Source organism: Salvelinus namaycush, chromosome 5, assembly GCF_016432855.1.
Source record: "Salvelinus namaycush isolate Seneca chromosome 5, SaNama_1.0, whole genome shotgun sequence".
Taxonomy (NCBI): domain Eukaryota; kingdom Metazoa; phylum Chordata; class Actinopteri; order Salmoniformes; family Salmonidae; genus Salvelinus; species Salvelinus namaycush.
In genome coordinates this window covers 391,221-416,253 of record NC_052311.1, presented here as the reverse complement: position 1 = coordinate 416,253, position 25,033 = coordinate 391,221, and the positions used below count along the sequence as shown (strand labels likewise).

Genomic DNA, 25,033 nt, shown 5'->3' with positions numbered 1-25,033 from the left:
TAATGTAATATAAATATAATGTAATATAAATGGTAACAATGTAATATATAAATATAATGTAATATAAATATATAATGTAATATAAATATATAAATATTATGTAATATAAATATAATGTAATATAAATGGTAACAATGTAATATAAATATAATGTAATATAAATATAATGTAATATATATATAATGTAATATAAATATAATGTAATATAAATATAATGTAATATATAAATATAATGTAATATAAATGGTAACAAATGAGTCCAAATCCACTTAGCCTAACTGTTGTTTCCTGGCACATTTAGTAACGTTTCCCATAGCAACCACGGCGCCTGGTAGGCTATTTACTGTGCTTTTACAACTGAACAACAAGTGCTGATTAGTTTATTAAAAAGGTGTAAAACTAACTGAAGTTGATCTCCTGTAGCCCTTCGTAACTCATGTCCACGGTATCACATCAGGACAGTAAACCAAAGGATTCGCTGGGTTTCCTTTCCTAGGATGTCGGTGCTGCCAGTGACGCCAAAGAGAGAGTGACTCTGGTCTAGTCAGTCAGCGTAGCCTAACCAATCACATCGTCGAGAGAGAGACGTTCATTTGGCTCGCTAATTTGCCTAGGCTATTGGCAGGCCTGGGCCTTTGGGCGATTATCTGCAGATATATTCTGCAAACAGCAGGACCAAAACGGTAGTGGAGAGTCTTCCTTGTCCAAATAAGATCATTACGGCCCTCACAGAATCCAGGCATTAAAACACTTCATTTGGTAACACTTCACTTGCCATCCAGCGTCATAACGTTATAAACAGTCATAACCATGACATAATACTGTCACGACCTGTTGTGACATATTTTATGGCTGGTTATGACCCCTACATGAGAGTCAAACCCACCCATCTATTCAAATGGTATTTTAACTGTGTTTTACCTGCCAATAAGTTATTTTGCTTGAAAGTTGTTTAAGTCCTTTGACATTGTTGTAATGAATTATTTAGTCATGGTTTTTTCACATATATATATATAAAAAAAATATTTAAAAAAAACTTGTAGACACTGTCATGAAGCATACAGGGTTGGAGTTAAAACCTACAGGAGGGTCTCTCTCCAGGAACAGGGTTGGAGTTAAAACCTACAGGAGGGTATCTCTCCAGGAACAGGGTTGGAGTTAAAACCTACAGGAGGGTATCTCTCCAGGAACAGGGTTTGAGTTAAAACCTACAGGAGGGTCTCTCTCTAGGAACAGGGTTTGAGTTAAAACCTACAGGAGGGTTTCTCTCCAGGAACAGGGTTGGAGTTAAAACCTACAGGAGGGTCTCTCTCCAGGAACAGGGTTGGAGTTAAAACCTACAGGAGGGTTTCTCTCCAGGAACAGGGTTTGAGTTAAAACCTACAGGAGGGTAGCTCTCCAGGAACAGGGTTGGAGTTAAAACCTACAGGAGGGTTTCTCTCCAGGAACAGGGTTTGAGTTAAAACCTACAGGAGGGTCTCTCTCTAGGAACAGGGTTGGAGTTAAAACCTACAGGAGGGTAGCTCTCCAGGAACAGGGTTGGGAGTTTAAACCTACAGGAGGGTCTCTCTCCAGGAACAGGGTTGGAGTTAAAACCTACAAGGCATTAGGATGTACCAGAGGACACCAACATAGAGCTCTTTCTGGGGAGCCTGGTGGAACCAAGGCATTAGGATGTACCAGAGGACACCAACAGAGCTCCTTCTGCTAAAAAATAGCCTGGCTGGCTACTCTATATACTTGAGGAAAACAGTGTAGAGGTCAGGGGTTAAGACAGTGGCGTTTATGTGAAGTTGTGTTTATAGAGTGAACCGTCTGCCTTGTGGAAACAGAGAGGCCAAAATACAGCTTTCAGAAACAACTCTACTGACCTGACTAATCCTAGCCCAAAATACAGCTTTCAGAAACAACTCTACTGACCTGACTAATCCTAGCCCAAAATACAGCTTTCAGAAACAACAGCTCTACTGACCTGAGGACTGGTGGAAGGTTCCCCTCCCTGCTACCACCGTCTCCTCCACGATGGGTTTAATCTTCTGCTGGTCTCCACTCTCCTCTCCAGACCCTCCTCCCTCCTCCTCCTCCTCCTCCACGTCATCAGACGATGAATCTTGTTGCTTGGCTCCTCTACCTCTGGCTTTGCGTTTCAGTTCGTACGACCGCCTCCGATCCCCGCCCTTGTTCTCCTTCTCCTCTCTTTCTTTCTTCACACGGCTGCTCCTCCGTTTTCCCGTCCCCAGTTTGCTGAGTCCCTTCATCTCCTTCTCCAGGTCAGAGTCGGAGTTAGAGGAGCCGCCCGAGTCCTTCTTCTTCTTCTTGGATGTCTTTTTGGCAGAAGCCGTGGAGGACTTCTTTTTCTTCTTCGCGTATTCATCGGAGTCAGACTCTGAGTTGTCGGAGTCGTCGGCTTTCAGTTTGCGTTTGGTTGCCGGCTTCTTGTCAGTCTTCTCCTTGTCCTTCTCTCCCACCTCCTCTCCCACCTCCTCTCCCACCTCCTCTCCCACCTCCTCTCCCACCTCCTCTCCCACCTCCTCTCCCACCTCCTCTCCCACCTCCTCCTCCTCTCCCACCTCCTCCTCCTCTCCCACCTCATCCTCCTCTCCCACCTCATCCTCCTCTCCCACCACCTCATCCTCCTCTCCCACCACCTCATCCTCCTCTCCCACCACCTCATCCTCCTCTCCCACCACCTCATCCTCCTCATCCTCATCCTCCCCGTCTTTCTTGCTGAGTTTGAACAGGCACTTCTTGACGCGCTTGTTGCCCTGGTTACTGTCGGCGTCCTGCTGCACATCCTCGTCCGAGCTGTGTTCCGCCGCTGCAGTCTGGACCAGGATGTCTGGAACCTCGTCAGAATCTGAGTCCACGTCCTGTTTAGAAGGGTCAGAGGTCAGCATGGAGGAGGCCTTGCTCTCTTTCCGTTCCTTCTCCTCCTCGTTCCCCCGTTCCTTCTCGGAGCTGCCCTTGGTTCTCCTCTTCAGCTTGCTGGGGCTCTTCTCCTCGCCTTCTGAGTCGCTGTTCTCCTGAGAGGAGGCAGACATCTTGTTTTTCCCCTCCGGTGACTTCCTGAGGGGTGTGGTCTTTGTGCGGCTAGAGCATCGGCTGTCCTCCTCGGAGGCCCCACCTCCCTCCACCTCCTTACTCCTCTCCTTCCCTCCATCCTTACTCCTCTCCTTCCCTCCATCCTTACTCCTCTCCTTCCCTCCATCCTTACTCCTCTCCTTCTCCTTCCCTCCATCCTTACTCCTCTCCTTCTCCTTCCCTCCATCCTTACTCCTCTCCTTCTCCTTCCCTCCATCCTTACTCCTCTCCTTCCCTCCATCCTTACTCCTCTCCTTCCCTCCATCCTTAATCCTCTCCTTCCCTCCATCCTTAATCCTCTCCTTCCCTCCATCCTTAATCCTCTCCTTCCCTCCATCCTTAATCCTCTCCTTCCCTCCATCCTTAATCCTCTCCTTCCCTCCATCCTTAATCCTCTCCTTCCCTCCATCCTTAATCCTCTCCTTCCCTCCATCCTTACTCCTCTCCTTCCCTCCATCCTTACCTCCATCCTTACTCCTCTCCTTCCCTCCATCCTTACTCCTCTCCTTCCCTCCATCCTTACTCCTCTCCTTCCCTCCATCCTTACTCCTCTCCTTCCCTCCATCCTTATCCTTGCTCTTAGACCTGGAGGCGCGTGTGGTAACCATGGGAACAGGCGTCAGTTTCAGGATCAGGTTCTTAACCTTGGGCATGGCCTTCTCCTTCTGGGTGTCATGTGACTTCCTGGTTGAGCCAGTGGCGGGATTCTCTGATTGGCTAGCCGCTGTGAGTTCCGTGGCGTCGTTACCGGGCGTTAACCCTGTGGAGTCCGCTAGACTCTTGACCATCTGGAAGAGCTCGTCAGGGACGGACGGCCCGACGGACACGATGTCTTTATCCCGATCAGCCTCTTCCTCTGTTCCATCCTCCTCCTCCTCCTCCATTTTCACCGCTGTCTGGTCTTTAGCCTGGCTGTCTGTCTCTGAGTGGTCCTGAGGCGTGGGGGTGGGGCTCCCCTCCATCTCTGTGTCCTCTGACACACCCCCATCCTCCGTGTCGGCCATTTTGTCCTCTTCTGCCTCTTGCCCATTGTCTATCTGATCGTGGCCGTCATGGCCGTCGGTGTTGGAAACAGCATCCCCGTTCTGCATCCCCTGGCCCTGGGAAGTGAACTGTGACTCCAAGTCCTTCTCTAGGGCAGCATGGGCCTTCTTCAGGTCAGCCAGAACAGACCTAGAGAGAGAGAGAGAGAGGATGATAGATAACAATTAAGCAAAAGCTCAGAATTGGACTGCCTCATATCCTTTGTAGCAGTCATAATACCAACATGTGTTAGGATACCTGAAGGCCTTGAGGTGTCTGTGTCTGGTCCCGCTGCCACCTCCTGCTCCCTGCTCCTCCTCAGCCTGCTGGATGAAATGGATGAAGGTGTTGTTGAGCCCTGTGGTCGTCTCAATCAGCTTCTTGGTCCTCTTCACCAGCTCCTTGGGGACTTTCAGGGTCTTATAGGAGAAGGTGAGGGTCCCTGACCCGTCTGAATGCTCCTTACCGTTCACCACAGCTTTACCATGGTGGTGGTGACCTTTACCCTTACTGTGCCCTTTCACCTCCCTCTCTTTCTTGCGTCCCGTACGCCAGAAGCTCTCCAGCTTGGTCATGATGTTGGAGCAGTTGGAGGCGATGTCTGAGAGGGGCTGAGGGCTGCAGATATAGCAGGACCATTTACTGTCGTCGTCGGTGATCATGGACAGCTCCTTGCGCCCCAGGTTACGCAGGATGCACTTCTTACAGAAGGCGTTGTGGCAGTAGTCACAGCAGATCAGGTTGCCCCCTTCAGCACACCACCTTGGGGCGGAGTTAAGATAACGAGGAAAGTCAACTTCAAAACCTCATGTAGCTTCATTGGGATTATCCTCCATTTCCCTTTCTAACACAATATACGCTTGTTCTTATTTTCACAAAGCCCACCAGATATACCCTGGTATTATGTGGCTGAGTGATGAGACAGACCACCAGATATACCCTGGTATTATGTGGCTGAGCGATGAGGAGACAGACCACCAGAAATACCCTGGTATTATGTGGCTGAGTGATGAGACAGACCACCAGATATACCCTGGTATTATGTGGCTGAGTGATGAGACAGACAACCAGATATACCCTGACATTATGTGGCTGAGCGATGAGGAGACAGCCCACCAGGTATACCCTGACATTATGTGGCTGAGCGATGAGGAGACAGACCACCAGATATACCCTGACATTATGTGGCTGAGCGATGAGGAGACAGCCCACCAGATATACCCCGACATTATGTGGCTGAGCGATGAGGAGACAGACCACCAGGTATCCCCTGACATTATGTGGCTGAGCGATGAGGAGACAGCCCACCAGATATACCCTGACATTATGTGGCGGAGCGATGAGACAGACCACCAGATATAGCCTGGTATTATGTGGCTGAGTGATGAGACAGACCACCAGGTATACCCTGACATTATGTGGCTGAGCAATGAGGAGACAGCCCACCAGATATACCCTGACATTATGTGGCTGAGCGATGAGGAGACAGACCACCAGATATACCCTGACATTATGTGGCTGAGCGATGAGGAGACCACCAGATATACCCTGACATTATGTGGCTGAGCGATGAGGAGACAGACCACCAGATATACCCTGACATTATGTGGCTGAGCGATGAGGAGACAGACCACCAGATATACCCTGACATTATGTGGCTGAGCGATGAGGAGACAGACCACCAGATATACCCTGACATTATGTGGCTGAGCGATGAGGAGACAGACCACCAGATTAACCCTGACATTATGTGGCTGAGCGATGAGACAGACCACCAGATATACCCTCGCATTATGTGGCTGAGTGATGAGACAGACCACCAGATATACCCTGGTATTATGTGGCTGAGTGATGAGACAGACCACCAGATATACCCTGACATTATGTGGCTGAGTGATGAGACAGACCACCAGATATACCCTGACATTATGTGGCTGAGCGATGAGGAGACAGACCACCAGATATACCCTGACATTATGTGGCTGAGCGATGAGGAGACAGACCACCAGATATACCCTGACATTATGTGGCTGAGCGATGAGGAGACAGACCACCAGATATACCCTGACATTATGTGGCTGAGCGATGAGACAGACCACCAGATATACCCTGGCATTATGTGGCTGAGTGATGAGACAGACCACCAGATATACCCTGGTATTATGTGGCTGAGTGATGAGACAGACCACCAGATATACCCTGACATTATGTGGCTGAGTGATGAGACAGACCACCAGATATACCCTGACATTGTGGCTGAGCGATGAGGAGACAGACCACCAGATATACCCTGACATTATGTCGCTGAGTGATGAGACAGCCCACCAGCTATACCCTGACATTATGTGGCTGAGCGATGAGGAGACAGACCACCAGGCATACCCTGACATTATGTGGCTGAGCGATGAGACAGACCACCAGATATACCCTGACATTATGTGGCTGAGTGATGAGACAGACCACCAGATATACCCTGACATTATGTGGCTGAGTGATGAGACAGACCACCAGGTATACCCTGACATTATGTGGCTGAGCGATGAGGAGACAGACCACCAGATATACCCTGACATTATGTGGCTGAGTGATGAGACAGCCCACCAGATATACCCCGACATTATGTGGCTGAGCGATGAGGAGACAGACCACCAGGTATCCCCTGACATTATGTGGCTGAGCGATGAGGAGACAGACCACCAGGTATCCCCTGACATTATGTGGCTGAGCGATGAGGAGACAGCCCACCAGATATACCCTGACATTATGTGGCTGAGCGATGAGACAGACCACCAGATATAGCCTGGTATTATGTGGCTGAGCGATGAGACAGACCACCAGATATACCCTGACATTATGTGGCTGAGCGATGAGACAGACCACCAGATATACCCTGACATTATGTGGCTGAGCGATGAGACAGACCACCAGGTATACCCTGACATTATGTGGCTGAGCGATGAGGAGACAGCCCACCAGATATACCCTGACATTATGTGGCTGAGCGATGAGGAGACAGCCCACCAGATATACCCTGGCATTATGGGGCTGAGCGATGAGGAGACCACCAGATATACCCTGACATTATGTGGCTGAGTGATGAGGAGACAGACCACCAGATATACCCTGACATTATGTGGCTAAGCGATGAGGAGACAGACCACCAGATTAACCCTGACCTTATGTGGCTGAGCGATGAGGAGACAGACCACCAGATCCACCTTGGTATTATGTGGCTGAGCGATGAGACAGACCACCAGATTAACCCTGACATTATGTGGCTGAGCGATGAGACAGACCACCAGGTATACCCTGACATTATGTGGCTGAGTGATGAGACAGACCACCAGATATACCCTGACATTGTGTGGCTGAGCGATGAGACAGACCACCAGAAATACCCTGGTATTATGTGGCTGAGTGATGAGACAGACCACCAGATATACCCTGGCATTATGTGGCTGAGTGATGAGACAGACCACCAGATATACCCTGGTATTATGTGGCTGAGTGATGAGACAGACCACCAGATATACCCTGACATTATGTGGCTGAGCGATGAGGAGACAGACCACCAGATATACCCTGACATTATGTGGCTGAGCGATGAGACAGACCACCAGATATACCCTGACATTATGTGGCTGAGCGATGAGGAGACAGACCACCAGATATACCCTGACATTATGTGGCTGAGCGATGAGGAGACAGACCACCAGATATACCCTGACATTATGTGGCTGAGCGATGAGGAGACAGACCACCAGATATACCCTGGTATTATGTGGCTGAGCGATGAGACAGACCACCAGATATACCCTGGTATTATGTGGCTGAGCGATGAGACAGACCACCAGATATACCCTGGCATTATGTGGCTGAGCGATGAGGAGACAGACCACCAGATATACCCTGGTATTATGTGGCTGAGCGATGAGACAGACCACCAGATATACCCTGGCATTATGTGGCTGAGCGATGAGGAGACAGACCACCAGATATACCCTGGTATTATGTGGCTGAGCGATGAGACAGACCACCAGATATACCCTGGTATTATGTGGTTGAGTGATGAGGAAACAGACCACCAACTATATCCTGGCATTATGTGGCTGAGCAATGAGACAGACCACCAGATATACCCTGGCATTATGTGGCTGAGCGATGAGACAGACCACCAGATATACCCTGACATTATGTGGCTGAGTGATGAGACAGACCACCAGATATACCCTGACATTATGTGGCTGAGCGATGAGGAGACAGACCACCAGATATACCCTGACATTATGTGGCTGAGTGATGAGACAGACCACCAGATATACCCTGACATTATGTGGCTGAGCGATGAGGAGACAGACCACCAGATATACCCTGACATTATGTGGCTGAGCGATGAGGAGACAGACCACCAGATTAACCCTGACATTGTGTGGCTGAGCGATGAGACAGACCACCAGAAATACCCTGGTATTATGTGGCTGAGTGATGAGACAGACCACCAGATATACCCTGACATTATGTGGCTGAGCGATGAGGAGACAGACCACCAGATATACCCTGACATTGTGTGGCTGAGCGATGAGACAGACCACCAGAAATACCCTGGTATTATGTGGCTGAGTGATGAGACAGACCACCAGGTATACCCTGACATTATGTGGCTGAGTGATGAGGAGACAGACCACCAGATATACCCTGACATTGTGTGGCTGAGCGATGAGACAGACCACCAGAAATACCCTGGTATTATGTGGCTGAGTGATGAGACAGACCACCAGATATACCCTGGCATTATGTGGCTGAGTGATGAGACAGACCACCAGATATACCCTGGTATTATGTGGCTGAGTGATGAGACAGACCACCAGATATACCCTGACATTATGTGGCTGAGCGATGAGGAGACAGACCACCAGATATACCCTGACATTATGTGGCTGAGCGATGAGACAGACCACCAGATATACCCTGACATTATGTGGCTGAGTGATGAGACAGACCACCAGGTATACCCTGACATTATGTGGCTGAGCGATGAGGAGACAGCCCACCAGATATACCATGACATTATGTGGCTGAGCGATGAGGAGACAGACCACCAGATATACCCTGACATTATGTGGCTGAGCGATGAGGAGACAGACCACCAGATACACCCTGGTATTATGTGGCTGAGCGATGAGACAGACCACCAGATATACCCTGACATTATGTGGCTGAGCGATGAGACAGACCACCAGATATACCCTGACATTATGTGGCTGAGCGATGAGGAGACAGACCACCAGATATACCCTGACATTATGTGGCTGAGCGATGAGACAGACCACCAGATATACCCTGACATTATGTGGCTGAGCGATGAGGAGACAGACCACCAGATATACCCTGACATTATGTGGCTGAGCGATGAGGAGACAGACCACCAGATATACCCTGACATTATGTGGCTGAGCGATGAGGAGACAGACCACCAGATATACCCTGACATTATGTGGCTGAGCGATGAGGAGACAGACCACCAGATATACCCTGACATTATGTGGCTGAGCGATGAGACAGACCACCAGATATACCCTGGTATTATGTGGCTGAGCGATGAGACAGACCACCAGATATACCCTGGTATTATGTGGCTGAGCGATGAGACAGACCACCAGATATACCCTGGTATTATGTGGCTGAGCGATGAGACAGACCACCAGATATACCCTGACATTATGTGGCTGAGCGATGGAGACAGACCACCAGATATACCCTGACATTATGTGGCTGAGCGATGAGGAGACAGACCACCAGACATACCCTGACATTATGTGGCTGAGCGATGAGGAGACATACCACCAGATATACCCTGGTATTATGTGGCTGAGCGATGAGGAAACAGACCACCAGATATACCCTGGCATTATGTGGCTGAGCGATGAGGAGACAGACCACCAGATATACCCTGGTATTATGTGGCTGAGTGATGGAGACAGACCACCAGATATACCCTTGTATTATGTGGCTGAGTGATGAGACAGACCACCAGATGTACCCTGACATTATGTGGCTGATCGATGAGACAGACCACCAGATATACCCTGGTATTATGTGGCTGAGCGATGAGACAGACCACCAGATATACCCTGGTATTATGTGGCTGAGCGATGAGACAGACCACCAGATATACCCTGGTATTATGTGGCTGAGCGATGAGACAGACCACCAGATATACCCTGACATTATGTGGCTGAGTGATGAGACAGACCACCAGATATACCCTGACATTATGTGGCTGAGCGATGAGGAGACAGACCACCAGATATACCCTGACATTATGTGGCTGAGCGATGAGGAGACAGACCACCAGACATACCCTGACATTATGTGGCTGAGCGATGAGGAGACATACCACCAGATATACCCTGGTATTATGTGGCTGAGCGATGAGACAGACCACCAGATATACCCTGGCATTATGTGGCTGAGCAATGAGGAGACAGACCACCAGATATACCCTGGTATTATGTGGCTGAGTGATGGAGACAGACCACCAGATATACCCTGGTATTATGTGGCTGAGTGATGAGACAGACCACCAACTATATCCTGGCATTTTGTGGCTGAGCGATGAGACAGACCACCAGATATACCCTGGCATTATGTGGCTGAGCGATGAGACAGACCACCAGATATACCCTGGCATTATGTGGCTGAGCGATGAGACAGACCACCAGATATACCCTGGCATTATGTGGCTGAGTGATGAGACAGACCACCAACTATATCCTGGCATTATGTGGCTGAGCGATGAGACAGACCACCAGATATACCCTGGTATTATGTGGCTGAGCGATGAGACAGACCACCAACTATATCCTGGCATTATGTGGCTGAGCAATGAGACAGACCACCAGATATACCCTGGTATTATGTGGCTGAGCGATGAGACAGACCACCAGATATACCCTGGCATTATGTGGCTGAGCGATGGTGGTCTGTCTCCTCAGATATACCCTTGTATTATGTGGCTGAGTGATGAGACAGACCACCAGATATACCCTGGTATTATGTGGCTGAGTGATGAGACAGACCACCAGGTATACCCTGGTATTATGTGGCTGAGTGATGAGACAGACCACCAGATATACCCTGGCATTATGTGGCTGAGTGATGAGACAGACCACCAGGTATACCCTGGTATTATGCGGCTGAGTGATAAGGAGACAGACCACCAGATATACCCTGACATTATGTGGCTGAGTGATGAGACAGACCACCAGGTATACCCTGGTATTATGCGGCTGAGTGATGAGGAGAAATTGAAATGGTTTTTTGTTCATTGTGTATTTCCGTTTGTGGAATATTTAGATAAAGCCTAGAATAAAAGAAAAGGTCTACCTATAATTAAATCGCAAAAATATTTATCTTCTATGTGGTAAATGGAATGTGTATACAGATTGTGTATAGATGTTTCTGTGTTCTGTGAGGTGACCTACCTGCACTGTTCGTCCATGCCGTCCTCGTCTTTGTTGATGTCATCGCTGGTGTAATACTTATAGCACGACTAGGACGAGAAGAGGAAACCAGGGAGGAACGTTAGAAAATAGAATACTGAGACAAAGCAACGATAGCAATGACTTTCCATATGTCCCATTTCTCTTCAAAAGACAAACAGCTCAAAGCTGCCATACATACAACTACTACAGGTCTACCTCTATGGACAGTGTTGCAGGACAGTGTTGCAGGTGGGTCTAAACTACTACAGGTCTACCTCTATGGACAGTGTTGCAGGACAGTGTTGCAGGTGGATCTAAACTACTACAGGTCTACCTCTATGGACAGTGTTGCAGGACAGTGTTGCAGGTGGGTCTAAACTACTACAGGTCTACCTCTATGGACAGTGTTGCAGGACAGTGTTGCAGGTGGATCTAAACTACTACAGGTCTACCTCTATGGACAGTGTTGCAGGACAGTGTTGCAGGTGGCTCTAAACTACTACAGGTCTACCTCTATGGACAGTGTTGCAGGACAGTGTTGCAGGTGGGTCTAAAATACCACAGGTCTACCTCTATGGACAGTGTTGCAGGTGGGTCTAAACTACTACAGGTCTACCTCTATGGACAGTGTTGCAGGTGGGTCTAAACTACTACAGGTCTACCTCTATGGACAGTGTTGCAGGACAGTGTTGCAGGTGGGTCTAAACTACTACAGGTCTACCTCTATGGACAGTGTTGCAGGACAGTGTTGCAGGTGGGTCTAAACTACTACAGGTCTACCTCTATGGACAGTGTTGCAGGTGGGTCTAAACTACTACAGGTCTACCTCTATGGACAGTGTTGCAGGTGGGTCTAAACTACTACAGGTCTACCTCTATGGACAGTGTTGCAGGACAGTGTTGCAGGTGGGTCTAAACTACTACAGGTCTACCTCTATGGACAGTGTTGCAGGACAGTGTTGCAGGTATCTCTAAACTACTACAGGTCTACCTCTATGGACAGTGTTGCAGGACAGTGTTGCAGGTGGGTCTAAACTACTAGAGGTCTACCTCTATGGACAGTGTTGCAGGACAGTGTTGCAGGTGGGTCTAAACTACTACAGGTCTACCTCTATGGACAGTGTTGCAGGACAGTGTTGCAGGACAGTGTTGCAGGTGGCTCTAAACTACTACAGGTCTACCTCTATGGACAGTGTTGCAGGACAGTGTTGCAGGTGGGTCTAAACTACTACAGGTCTACCTCTATGGACAGTGTTGCAGGACAGTGTTGCAGGTGGGTCTAAACTACTACAGGTCTACCTCTATGGACAGTGTTGCAGGTGGGTCTAAACTACTACAGGTCTACCTCTATGGACAGTGTTGCAGGACAGTGTTGCAGGTGGGTCTAAACTACTACAGGTCTACCTCTATGGACAGTGTTGCAGGACAGTGTTGCAGGTGGGTCTAAAATACCACAGGTCTACCTCTATGGACAGTGTTGCAGGTGGGTCTAAACTACTACAGGTCTACCTCTATGGACAGTGTTGCAGGACAGTGTTGCAGGACAGTGTTGCAGGTGGGTCTAAACTACTAGAGGTCTACCTCTATGGACAGTGTTGTAGGACAGTGTTGCAGGTGGGTCTAAACTACTACAGGTCTACCTCTATGGACAGTGTTGCAGGACAGTGTTGCAGGACAGTGTTGCAGGTGGGTCTAAACTACTACAGGTCTACCTCTATGGACAGTGTTGCAGGACAGTGTTGCAGGTGGGTCTAAACTACTACAGGTCTACCTCTATGGACAGTGTTGCAGGACAGTGTTGCAGGTGGGTCTAAACTACTACAGGTCTACCTCTATGGACAGTGTTGCAGGACAGTGTTGCAGGACAGTGTTGCAGGTATCTCTAAACTACTACATGTCTACCTCTATGGACAGTGTTGCAGGACAGTGTTGCAGGACAGTGTTGCAGGTGGATCTAAACTACTACAGGTCTACCTCTATGGACAGTGTTGCAGGACAGTGTTGCAGGACAGTGTTGCAGGTGGGTCTAAACTACTACAGGTCTACCTCTATGGACAGTGTTGTAGGACAGTGTTGCAGGTGGGTCTAAACTACTAGAGGTCTACCTCTATGGACAGTGTTGCAGGACAGTGTTGCAGGTGGGTCTAAACTACTACAGGTCTACCTCTATGGACAGTGTTGCAGGACAGTGTTGCAGGTGGATCTAAACTACTACAGGTCTACCTCTATGGACAGTGTTGCAGGACAGTGTTGCAGGTGGGTCTAAACTACTACAGGTCTACCTCTATGGACAGTGTTGCAGGACAGTGTTGCAGGTGGGTCTAAACTACTACAGGTCTACCTCTATGGACAGTGTTGCAGGACAGTGTTGCAGGTGGGTCTAAAATACCACAGGTCTACCTCTATGGACAGTGTTGCAGGACAGTGTTGCAGGACAGTGTTGCAGGTGGGTCTAAACTACTACAGGTCTACCTCTATGGACAGTGTTGCAGGACAGTGTTGCAGGTGGGTCTAAAATACCACAGGTCTACCTCTATGGACAGTGTTGCAGGTGGATTTACCTGGAGCATAGGGTTGGGCAATATGGCCCAATATCTAAATCTGAAAAATCGGTGCATGTCAGAGCAAAAACCAAACCATGATGTTGAAGGAATTGTCCGTAGAATTTCGAGACAGGATTGTGTAGAGGTCCAGATCTGGGGAATGGGACCAAAACATGTCTGCAGCATTGAAGGTCCCCAAGAACACAGTGGCCTCCATCATTATTAAATGGAAGAAGTTTGGAACCACCAAGACTCTTCCTAGAACTGTCCGGCCGGCCAAACTGAACAATCGGGGGAGAAGGGCCTTGGTCAGGGAGGTGACCAATAACCCGATGGTCCCTCTGACAGAGCTCCGGAGTTCCTCTGGAGATGGGAGAACCTTCCAGAAGGACAACTAACAGACCAGAGAATCTTGTTTCTCATGGTCTGAGTGTCCTTTAGGTGCCTTTTGGCTAACGCCAAGTGGGCGGTCTTTGTGTCTTTTACTGAGGAGTGGCGTCCGTCTGGTCACTCTACCATAGAAGCCTGACTGGTGGAGTGCTGCAGAGATGGGAGAACCTTCCAGAAGGACAACCATCTCCACAGAGGACATCTGGAGCTCTGTCATAGTGACCATTGGGTTCTTGGTCATCTCCCTGACCAAGGCCCTTCTCCCAGATTTTTGGTACCCTTCCCCAGATCTGTGCCTCTACACAATCCTGTCTCGGAGCTCTACGGACAATTCCTTTGACCTCATGGCTTGGTTTTTGCTCTGACGTGCACTGTCAACTGTGGGACCTTCTATAGACAGGTGTGTGCCTTTCCAAATCATGTCCAATCAATTGAATTTACCACAGGTGGACTCCAATCAAGTTGTAGAAACATCTCAAGGATGATCAATGGAAAACGTGTTTTCTCTTTGTCATTATGGGGTATTGTGATGTCATTATGGGGTATTGTGATGTCATTATGGGGTATTGTGATGTCATTATGGGGTATTGTATATCGATTGCTAAGGATTTTTTTTAAATCCACTTTAGAATAAAGGCTGTAACGTAACAAAATGTGGGAAAAGTCAAGGGGTCTGAAAACTTTCCTAAATCAAATCTTATTTGTCACATTGGCCGAATACAAGTGTAGACCTTATCGTGAAATTCTTACTTACAAGCCCTTAACCAACAGTTCAAGAAAGAGTTAAGAAAATATTTACCAAATAAACTAAAGTAAAAAATAATAAAAAGTAACACAATGAAATAACAATAATGAGGCTATATACAGGGGGTAGCGAGTCAGTGTGCGGGGGTACAGGGTAGTTGAGGTAATATGTACATGAAGGTGGGGGTGACGTGACTATGCATAGATAATAAACAGAGAGTAGCAGCAGTGTACAAAACAAATGGGGGGGGGGGGGGGGGGGGGGGGGGGGGGGGGGGGGGGGGGGGGGGGGGGGGGGGGGGGGGGTTAATGTAAATAGTCTGGTGGCCATTTGATTAATTGTTCAGCAGTCTTATGGCTTGGGGATAGAAACTGTTAAGGAGCCTTTTGGACATATTTAGGGCCTTCCTCTGGCACCGCCTGGTATAGAGGTCCTGGATGGCAGGAAGCTTGGCCCCAGTGATGTACTGGGCCGTACACATTACCCTCTGTAGCGTCTTACGGTCAGATGCCAAGCAGTTGCCATACCAGGCAATGATGCAACCAGTCTGGATGCTCTCGATGGTGCAGCTGAGGGGCTTTGTGCGCGTGGCAGGAGGAGGGGCTTTGTGCGCGTGGCAGGGGCTTTGTGCGCGTGGCAGGGGCTTTGTGCGCGTGGCAGGGGCTTTGTGCGCGTGGCAGGGGCTTTGTGCGCGTGGCAGGGGCTTTGTGCGCGTGGCAGGGGCTTTGTGCGCGTGGCAGGGGCTTTGTGCGCGTGGCAGGGGGAGGGGCTTTGTGCGCGTGGCAGGGAGAGGGGCTTTCTGCGCGTGGCAGGGGGAGGGGCTTTCTGCGCGTGGCAGGGGGAGGGGCTTTCTGCGCGTGGCAGGGGCTTTCTGCGCGTGGCAGGGGCTTTCTGCGCGTGGCAGGGGCTTTGTGCGCGTGGCAGGGGCTTTGTGCGCGTGGCAGGGGCTTTGTGCGCGTGGCAGGGGCTTTGTGCGCGTGGCAGGGGCTTTGTGCGCGTGGCAGGGGCTTTGGTGGCGCGTGGCAGGGGCTTTGTGCGCGTGGCAGGGGCTTTGTGCGCGTGGCAGGGGCTTTGTGCGCGTGGCAGGGGCTTTGTGCGCGTGGCAGGGGCTTTGTGCGCGTGGCAGGGGCTTTGTGCGCGTGGCAGGGGCTTTGTGCGCGTGGCAGGGGCTTTGTGCGCGTGGCAGGGGCTTTGTGCGCGTGGCAGGGGCTTTGTGCGCGTGGCAGGGGCTTTGTGCGCGTGGCAGGGGCTTTGTGCGCGTGGCAGGGGCTTTGTGCGCGTGGCAGGGGCTTTGTGCGCGTGGCAGGGGGAGGGGCTTTGTGCGCGTGGCAGGGGGAGGGGCTTTGTGCGCGTGGCAGGGGGAGGGGCTTTGTGCGCGTGGCAGGGGGAGGGGCTTTGTGCGCGTGGCAGGGGGAGGGGCTTTGTGCGCGTGGCAGGGGGAGGGGCTTTGTGCGCGTGGCAGGGGGAGGGGCTTTGTGCGCGTGGCAGGGGGAGGGGCTTTGTGCGCGTGGCAGGGGGAGGGGCTTTGTGCGTGTGGCAGGGGGAGGGGCTTTGTGCGCGTGGCAGGGGGAGGGGCTTTGTGCGCGTGGCAGGGGCTTTGTGCGCGTGGCAGGGGCTTTGTGCGCGTGGCAGGGGGAGGGGCTTTGTGTGCGTGGCAGGGGGAGGGGCTTTGTGTACGTGTAAACCAGAGGAAGAGGCAAAGTGAGAGGTTTCACACTCGCCAAAATCTGTCCATTGTGTTTCTATGGGATTATATTGGACCTCAGCCTGTCGCCTGCCTTCCCACCTTGGAGACGACTCCCATTGTCAGGATGGAGACATGAGCATCTTGTCATTATATACAGATCTCTGGTGTAAATGGGAAGGTGCACAGCACAGAGAGCCAAGGAGCCAAAAAAGACTACATGAGAACACGAACTTAAACGCTCGTAAAAATTACAAATTACATTTTTACGTGACTCTTGTGATACAGGCATTGAGTATCTCGTAAAAAAACACATACATTCTAATTAATCCAACATATCATCCTAATGGAGCATGGAGAAGCTCAGATGGAGAGACAGCGACAGGGGGGCAGGCAGAGACAGGGGGGCAGGCAGAGACAGGGGGGCAGGCAGAGACAGGGGGGCAGGCAGAGACAGGGGGGCAGACAGAGACAGGGGGGCAGGCAGAGACAGGGGGGCAGGCAGGGACAGGGGGGGACAGACAGGGACAGGGGGGGGCAGACAGAGACAGGGGGGCAGACAGAGACAGGGGGGCAGACAGAGACAGGGGGGCAGACAGAGACAGGGGGGCAGACAGAGACAGGGGGGCAGACAGAGACAGGGGGGCAGACAGAGACAGGGGGGCAGACAGAGACAGGGGGGCAGGCAGAGACAGGGGGGCAGGCAGAGACAGGGGGGCAGACAGAGACAGGGGGGCAGGCAGAGACAGGGGGGCAGACAGAGACAGGGGGGCAGACAGAGACAGGGGGGCAGGCAGAGACAGGGGGGGACAGACAGGGGGGACAGACAGGGGGGCAGACAGAGACAGGGGGGCAGACAGAGACAGGGGGGCAGACAGAGACAGGGGGGCAGACAGAGACAGGGGGGCAGACAGAGACAGGGGGGCAGACAGAGACAGGGGGGCAGGCAGAGACAGGGGGGCAGGCAGAGACAGGGGGGCAGGCAGAGACAGGGGGGCAGGCAGAGACAGGGGGGCAGGCAGAGACAGGGGGGCAGGCAGAGACAGGGGGGCAGGCAGAGACAGGGGGGCAGACAGAGACAGGGGGGCAGACAGAGACAGGGGGGCAGACAGAGACAGGGGGGCAGACAGAGACAGGGGGGCAGACAGAGACAGGGGGGCAGACAGAGACAGGGGGCAGACAGAGACAGGGGGCAGACAGAGACAGGGGGCAGGTGAAGGTGTTGCAGGTGTATCTACCTTGCAGAGGAGCACATGGAGCATGGGGTGCTCAAACACTGAGTGGCGTTGGAAGTGGTTGACCTGCTGTCCACAGGCGGTGCAGTCTATTCTCTCCTGCAGAGTGGTATCTGGATAAACACAGAGGAAGACCGAGAGACACACATGTTTCGTTTACATCCACGATGATTGGTTCACAGAAAAGTATGATCAAAAGAGTGTGGGGGCTGTTTTGTTCGACTTCAGTGCAGCTTAAAACATTATCGATCATAGTCTGCTGCTGGAAAAACCTGTGTTATGGCTTTACACCCCCTGCTATGGATAAAGAGTTACCTGTCTAACAGAACACAGAGGGTGTTCTTCAATGGAAGCCTCTCCAACATAATCCAGGTAGAATCAGGAATTCCCCAGGGCAGCTGTCTAGGGCCCTTACTTTTTTAAATCTTATCTAATGACATGCCACTGGCTTTGAGTAAAGCCAGAGTGTCTATGTATGCTGATGACTCAACACTATACATGTCAGCTACTACAGCGACTGAAATGACTGCATCACTCAACAAAGAGCTGCAGTTAGTTTCAGAGTAGGTGGCAAGGAATAAGTTAGTCCTAAATATTTAAAAAACTAAACGCTTTGTATTTGGGACAAATCATTCACTAAACCCTAAACCTCAACTAAAACTTGTAATAAATAATGTGGAAATGGAGAAAGTTGAGGTGACTAAACTGCTTGGAGTTACCCTGGATTGTAAACTGTCATGGTCAAAACATGTTGATACAACAGTAGCTAAGATGGGGAGAAGTCTGTCCATAATAAAGCGCTGCTCTGCCTTCATAACAACACTATCAACAAGGCAGGTCCTACAGGCCCTAGTTTCTACCTTCTTAACAACACTATCAACAAGGCAGGTCCTACAGGCCCTAGTTTCTACCTTCTTAACAACACTATCAACAAGGCAGGTCCTACAGGCCCTAGTTTCTACCTTCATAACAACACTATCAACAAGGCAGGTCCTACAGGCCCTAGTTTCTACCTTCTTAACAACACTATCAACAAGGCAGGTCCTACAGGCCCTAGTTTCTACCTTCTTAACAACACTATCAACAAGGCAGGTCCTACAGTCTCTAGGTTTGTCTCACCTGGACTACTGTTCAGTCGTGTGGTCAGGTGACACAAAGAGGGACTTAGGAAAATTGCAATTGGCTCAGAACAGGGCAGCACGGCTGGCCCTTGGATGTACACAGAGAGCTAACAATAATATGCATGTCAATCTCTCCTGGCTCAAAGTGGAGGAGAGATTGACTTCATCACTACTTGTATTTATGAGAGGTGTTGACATGTTGAATGCACCGAGCTGTCTGTTTAAACTACTGGCCCACAGCTCAGACACCCATGCATACCCCACAAGACATGCCACCAGAGGTCTCTTCACAGTCCCCAAGTCCAGAACAGACTATGGGAGGTGCACAGTACTGCATAGAGCCATGACTACATGGAACTCTATTCCACATCAGGTAACTGATGCAGCAGGAGAATCAGATTTATAAAACAGGTATAAATACACCTTATGGAACAGCGGGGACTGTTTAGAGACACACACACAGGTACAGACACACGTATACATTGTAATATTGTTGTATGGTGGCATTATACATTTTGTAATGTAGATATGTAGTGGAGAAATATTTAATGTACATGCTTCACCGTGACACTTGGCATTCAGGCGAAAGAGTTCAATCGTGGTTTCAACAGACCAGAGAATCTTGTTTTTTGCCCTGTCAACTGTGGGACCTTATATCGACAGGTGTGTGCCTTTCCAAATCATATCCTATCAATTGAATTGACCACAGGTGGACTCCAGTCAAGTTGTAGAAACATCTCAAAGATGATCAATGGAAACAAGATGCACCTGAACTCAATTTCAAGTCTGGGCGCTCACGTCAAGTCTGGGCTCTCACGTCAAGTCTGGGCGCTCACGTCAAGTCTTGGCGCTCACGTCAAGTCTTGGCGCTCACGTCAAGTCTGGGCGCTCACGTCAAGTCTGGGCGCTCACGTCAAGTCTGGGCGCTCACGTCAAGTCTGGGCGCTCACGTCAAGTCTGGGCGCTCACGTCAAGTCTGGGCGCTCACGTCAAGTCTGGGCGCTCACGTCAAGTCTGGGCGCTCACGTCAAGTCTGGGCGCTCACGTCAAGTCTGGGCGCTCACGTCAAGTCTGGGCGCTCACGTCAAGTCTGAGTACGCACGTGAGGTTTCAGTTTTTTTAAAATTTGTAATACATATGCACAAATGTCAAAAAAACTGTTTTTGCTAATTATTATGGGGTAGTGTGTAAATCGATGAAAAAAATGATTTTATCCAATTTTAGAATAAGGCTGTAAAGTAACTGAATGTGGAAAAAGTCAAGTGGTCTGAATTAGAGGTCGACCGATTAATCGGGGCCGATTTCAAGTTTTCATAACAATCGGAAATCGGTATTTTTGGGCGCCGATTTAAAAAAAAAATGTACACCTTTATTTAACTAGGCAAGTCAGTTAAGAACACATTCTTATTTTCAATGACGGCCAGATTTTTAACCTTGTCAGCTCGGGGGATCCAATCTCGCAACCTTACAGTTAACTAGTCCAATGCTCTAACACCTGATTACATTGCACTCCACGAGGAGCCTGCCTGTTAGCGAATGCAGTAAGCTAAGGTAAGTTGCTAGCTAGCATTAAACTTATCTTATAAAAAACAATCAATCAATGACTGTCATCGCTCCAATGTGTACTCATAAACATCAATGCCTTTCTTAAAATCAATACACAAGTATATATTTTTAAACCTGCATATTTAGCTAAAAGAAATCCAGGTTAGCAGGCAATATTAACCAGGTGAAATTGTGTCATTTCTCTTGCGTTCATTGCACGCAGAGTCAGTGTATATGCAACAGTTGGGGCCGCCTGGCTCTTTGCGAACTAATTTGCCAGAATTGTACGTAATTATGACATAACATTGAAGGTTGTGCAATGTAACAGGAATATTTAGACTGATGGATGCCACCCGTTAGATGAAATACGGAATAAACGTTTTGTTTTCGAGGTGATAGTTTCCGGATTAGTCAAAGGTATATGGTTTAGAGAGAAATAGTCGACACGTTATAATTCCTGTAATAACTTGCGGCTGAACTTGAAAGGGGTTCCTTCGTTATTTTACCGTTCATGTCTTCCATAGAGAATGTCTTGATCTACTTCAAATAAGGTCTGTGTTTCGTGCAGGCTTAAACCGCCTCGACGTTTTGATACCCGTGTAAATCTCACTAGGATAAGGTAACGTTTGTCAACATATTTTCATAAATCTACTCTACAAAAAAATGTATCTTTGCTTATATTTAGCCAATATTGATCAGAGTTACCTTGTCCTATGGATATCTACAGTTATAAAATTGGCACGGTGATGTAAGCCTACACGAAACACAGACCTTATTTTAAGTGAATCTAAAAATATCATATGGAATAAATGAAGGAACCGCTTTTCAGATTTTGCTAGAGGGTGTCATGGGAATTATGACTCGCACTTTGGTTGTCAATTCTTACCATGCCCATTATTAAAATAGGATTTCCTGCATATAGAAATTAAAGTTTTTGTTTTCAACATTCATCACAGGTAACTTAATCTATTTTTATTCAAACAGTTGAGAGTATTTGTCTCCTAAGCAGACTCTTCAGTATCATTGTCACTTCAGAGCTGTGTGCGTGCGTGTGTATTTATGTATTATATTAAGTTAAAATAAGTGTTCATTGTTCATTCAGTATTGTTGCAATTGTCATTATTACAAAAATGTGTGTGTGTATGATATACACTGCTCCAAAAAATAAAGGGAACACTTAAACAACACAATGTAATTCCAAGTCAATCACACTTCTGTGAAATCAAATTGTCCACTTAGGAAGCAACACTGATTGACAATAAATTTCACATGCTGTCGTGCAAATGGAATAGACAACAGGTGGAAATTATAGGCAATTAGCAAGACACCCCCAATAAAGGAGAGGTTCTGCAGGTGGTGACCACAGACCACTTCTCAGTTCCTATGCTTCCTGGCTGATGTTTTGGTCACTTTTGAATGCTGGCGGTGCTTTCACTCTAGTGGTAGCATGAGACGGAGTCTACAACCCACACAAGTGGCTCAGGTAGTGCAGTTCATCCAGGATGGCACATCAATGCGAGCTGTGGCAAGAAGGTTTGCTGTGTCTGTCAGCGTAGTGTCCAGAGCATGGAAGCGCTACCAGAAGACAGGCCAGTACATCAGGAGACGTGGAGGAGGCCGTAGGAGGGCAACAACCCAGCAGCAGGACCGCTACCTCCGCCTTTGTGCAAGGAGGAGCACTGCCAGAGCCCTGCAAAATGACCTCCAGCAGGCCACAAATGTGCATGTGTCAGCATATGGTCTCACAAGGGGTCTGAGGAGCTCATCTCGGTACCTAATGGCAGTCAGGCTACCTCTGGCGAGCACATGGAGGGCTGTGTGGCCCCACAAAGAAATGCCACCCCACACCATGACTGACCCATCGCCAAACCGGTCATGCTGGAGGATGTTGCAGGCAGCAGAACGTTCTCCACGGCGTCTCCAGACTCTGTCACGTCTGTCACATGTGCTCATGTGCTCAGTGTGAACCTGCTTTCATCTGTGAAGAGCACAGGGCGCCAGTGGCGAATTTGCCAATCTTGGTGTTCTCTGGCAAATGCCAAACGTCCTGCACGGTGTTGGGCTGTAAGCACAACCCCCACCTGTGGACGTCGGGCCCTCATACCACCCTCATGGAGTCTGTTTCTGACCGTTTGAGCAGACACATGCACATTTGTGGCATCGGCTTTTTTTGTCCTCCAATAATCGGTATCGGCATTGAAAAATCATAATCGGTCAACCTCTAGTCTGAATACTTTCCGAAGGCACCGTATGTAGATACGGAGGGCAGGTAGCCTAGTGGTTAGAGTGTAGGGTCGGCAGGTAGCCTAGTGGTTAGAGCGTAGGGACGGCAGGTAGCCTAGTGGTTAGAGCGTAGGGACGGCAGGTAGCCTAGTGGTTAGAGCGTAGGGGCGGCAGGTAGCCTAGTGGTTAGAGCGTAGGGACGGCAGGTAGCCTAGTGGTTAGAGCGTAGGGACGGCAGGTAGCCTAGTGGTTAGAGCGTAGGGACGGCAGGTAGCCTAGTGGTTAGAGCGTAGGGACGGCAGGTAGCCTAGTGGTTAGAGCGTAGGGACGGCAGGTAGCCTAGTGGTTAGAGCGTAGGGACGGCAGGTAGCCTAGTGGTTAGAGCGTAGGGACGGCAGGTAGCCTAGTGGTTAGAGTGTAGGGTCGGCAGGTAGCCTAGTGGTTAGAGTGTAGGGTCGGCAGGGTAGCCTAGCGGTTAGAGCGTAGGGGCGGCAGGTAGCCTAGTGGTTAGAGCGTAGGGACGGCAGGTAGCCTAGTGGTTAGAGCGTAGGGACGGCAGGTAGCCTAGTGGTTAGAGCGTAGGGGCGGCAGGTAGCCTAGTGGTTAGAGCGTAGGGACGGCAGGTAGCCTAGTGGTTAGAGTGTAGGGGAGGCAGGTAGCCTAGTGGTTAGAGCGTAGGGACGGCAGGTAGCCTAGTGGTTAGAGCGTAGGGACGGCAGGTAGCCTAGTGGTTAGAGCGTAGGGACGGCAGGTAGCCTAGTGGTTAGAGCGTAGGGACGGCAGGTAGCCTAGTGGTTAGAGTGTAGGGGCGGCAGGTAGCCTAGTGGTTAGAGTGTAGGGGCGGTTGCTATGGCTACTGTTCCTAGGCCGTCATTGTAAATAAGAATTTGTTCTTAACATACTTGCCTAGTTAAATAAGGGTTAAATTATAAAATGTTAAAAGATATGTAGTGGTGGAATTATGTTATATCATATATCTGCTGTTTTAGGTGATGTAATGTGTTTGGACCCCAGGAAGAGCAGTTAACGGGGATCCCTAATAAACACAAATATCAATCCCAAACGGTTTGATTTCATTAAACTGGCAGCAGTTGTGATTATTAGGCCGTAGGAACACCCTTTCTGGTCAACACCTTGGGGGCTTCTCTGACTATCCCCTGGTTGGTAGCAGTGTGGTATATAGTGAGGAGACTAACCTGTCTTTCTCCGTGAGAGGTCCACTCGGAGCTTCATGGCTCCTCTGCTCTTGTCCTCCTTGTTGTCAGTCCCAGCGGGAGGCTGCACAACCAACATCCCTGAAGGAGAGGACAAGAAATTAGGGTGTCAGCATGCTTTAGTTCAGCTGGAGCGTAGTAATCTGGTCGAGGGGAACCTAACGAGGGAGCTCCATGCTCCCAGAAAAAAGCTGCAAAAGTACTGTTTGTCCATTTTGAGATGCCGTAGCCAGTATACACTTCCTCAAAATAATCAGAATGAATCTAAGACAACAAGAAATCTGTAACTGACGTTTTTGCCAAAGAGATCTTGATCACACACTTTTCCATCTAACTGAGATGTACGATGCAGTATTTTCAGAAGAAAGAGTCGTCTCTTGTTGAATGACAAAGACTTTACTGAAGAATCCCTACTGTTGACAGATCAATAGATTTAGACTCCACAAAAAACAGTACTAAATGTCTTCATAATATACAGTGCATTTCGGAAAGTATTCAGACTCCTTGACTTTTTCCACATTTTGTTACGTTACAGCCTTTTTCTAAAATGGATTACATTGAGGAGGACAAACAATGTACACATAATACCCCATAATTACAAAGCAAAAGCAGATTAGACAGTTTTGCAAATTTATTAAAAAACTGAAACATAATTTACATAAGTATTCAGACCCTTTACTCAGTATTTTGTTGAAGCACCTTTGACAGCGATTACAGCCTCGCGTCTTCTTGGGTATGACGCTACA

General features: G+C 49.2%; 1 protein-coding gene across 1 annotated transcript in view; it reads right to left on the bottom strand.

Annotated features, from left to right (window-relative positions):
• The window catches only part of LOC120048477 (transcriptional regulator ATRX-like), a 91,646-nt gene that overhangs the window by 47,760 nt on the left and 18,853 nt on the right, over positions 1–25,033 (bottom strand). The window contains 7 exon segments of the mRNA XM_038994476.1: positions 1,973–2,492; positions 2,754–3,004; positions 3,545–4,254; positions 4,363–4,866; positions 11,589–11,656; positions 18,188–18,297; positions 24,270–24,368. Of these exon segments, the coding sequence (XP_038850404.1) occupies positions 1,973–2,492; positions 2,754–3,004; positions 3,545–4,254; positions 4,363–4,866; positions 11,589–11,656; positions 18,188–18,297; positions 24,270–24,368 (2,262 nt within the window).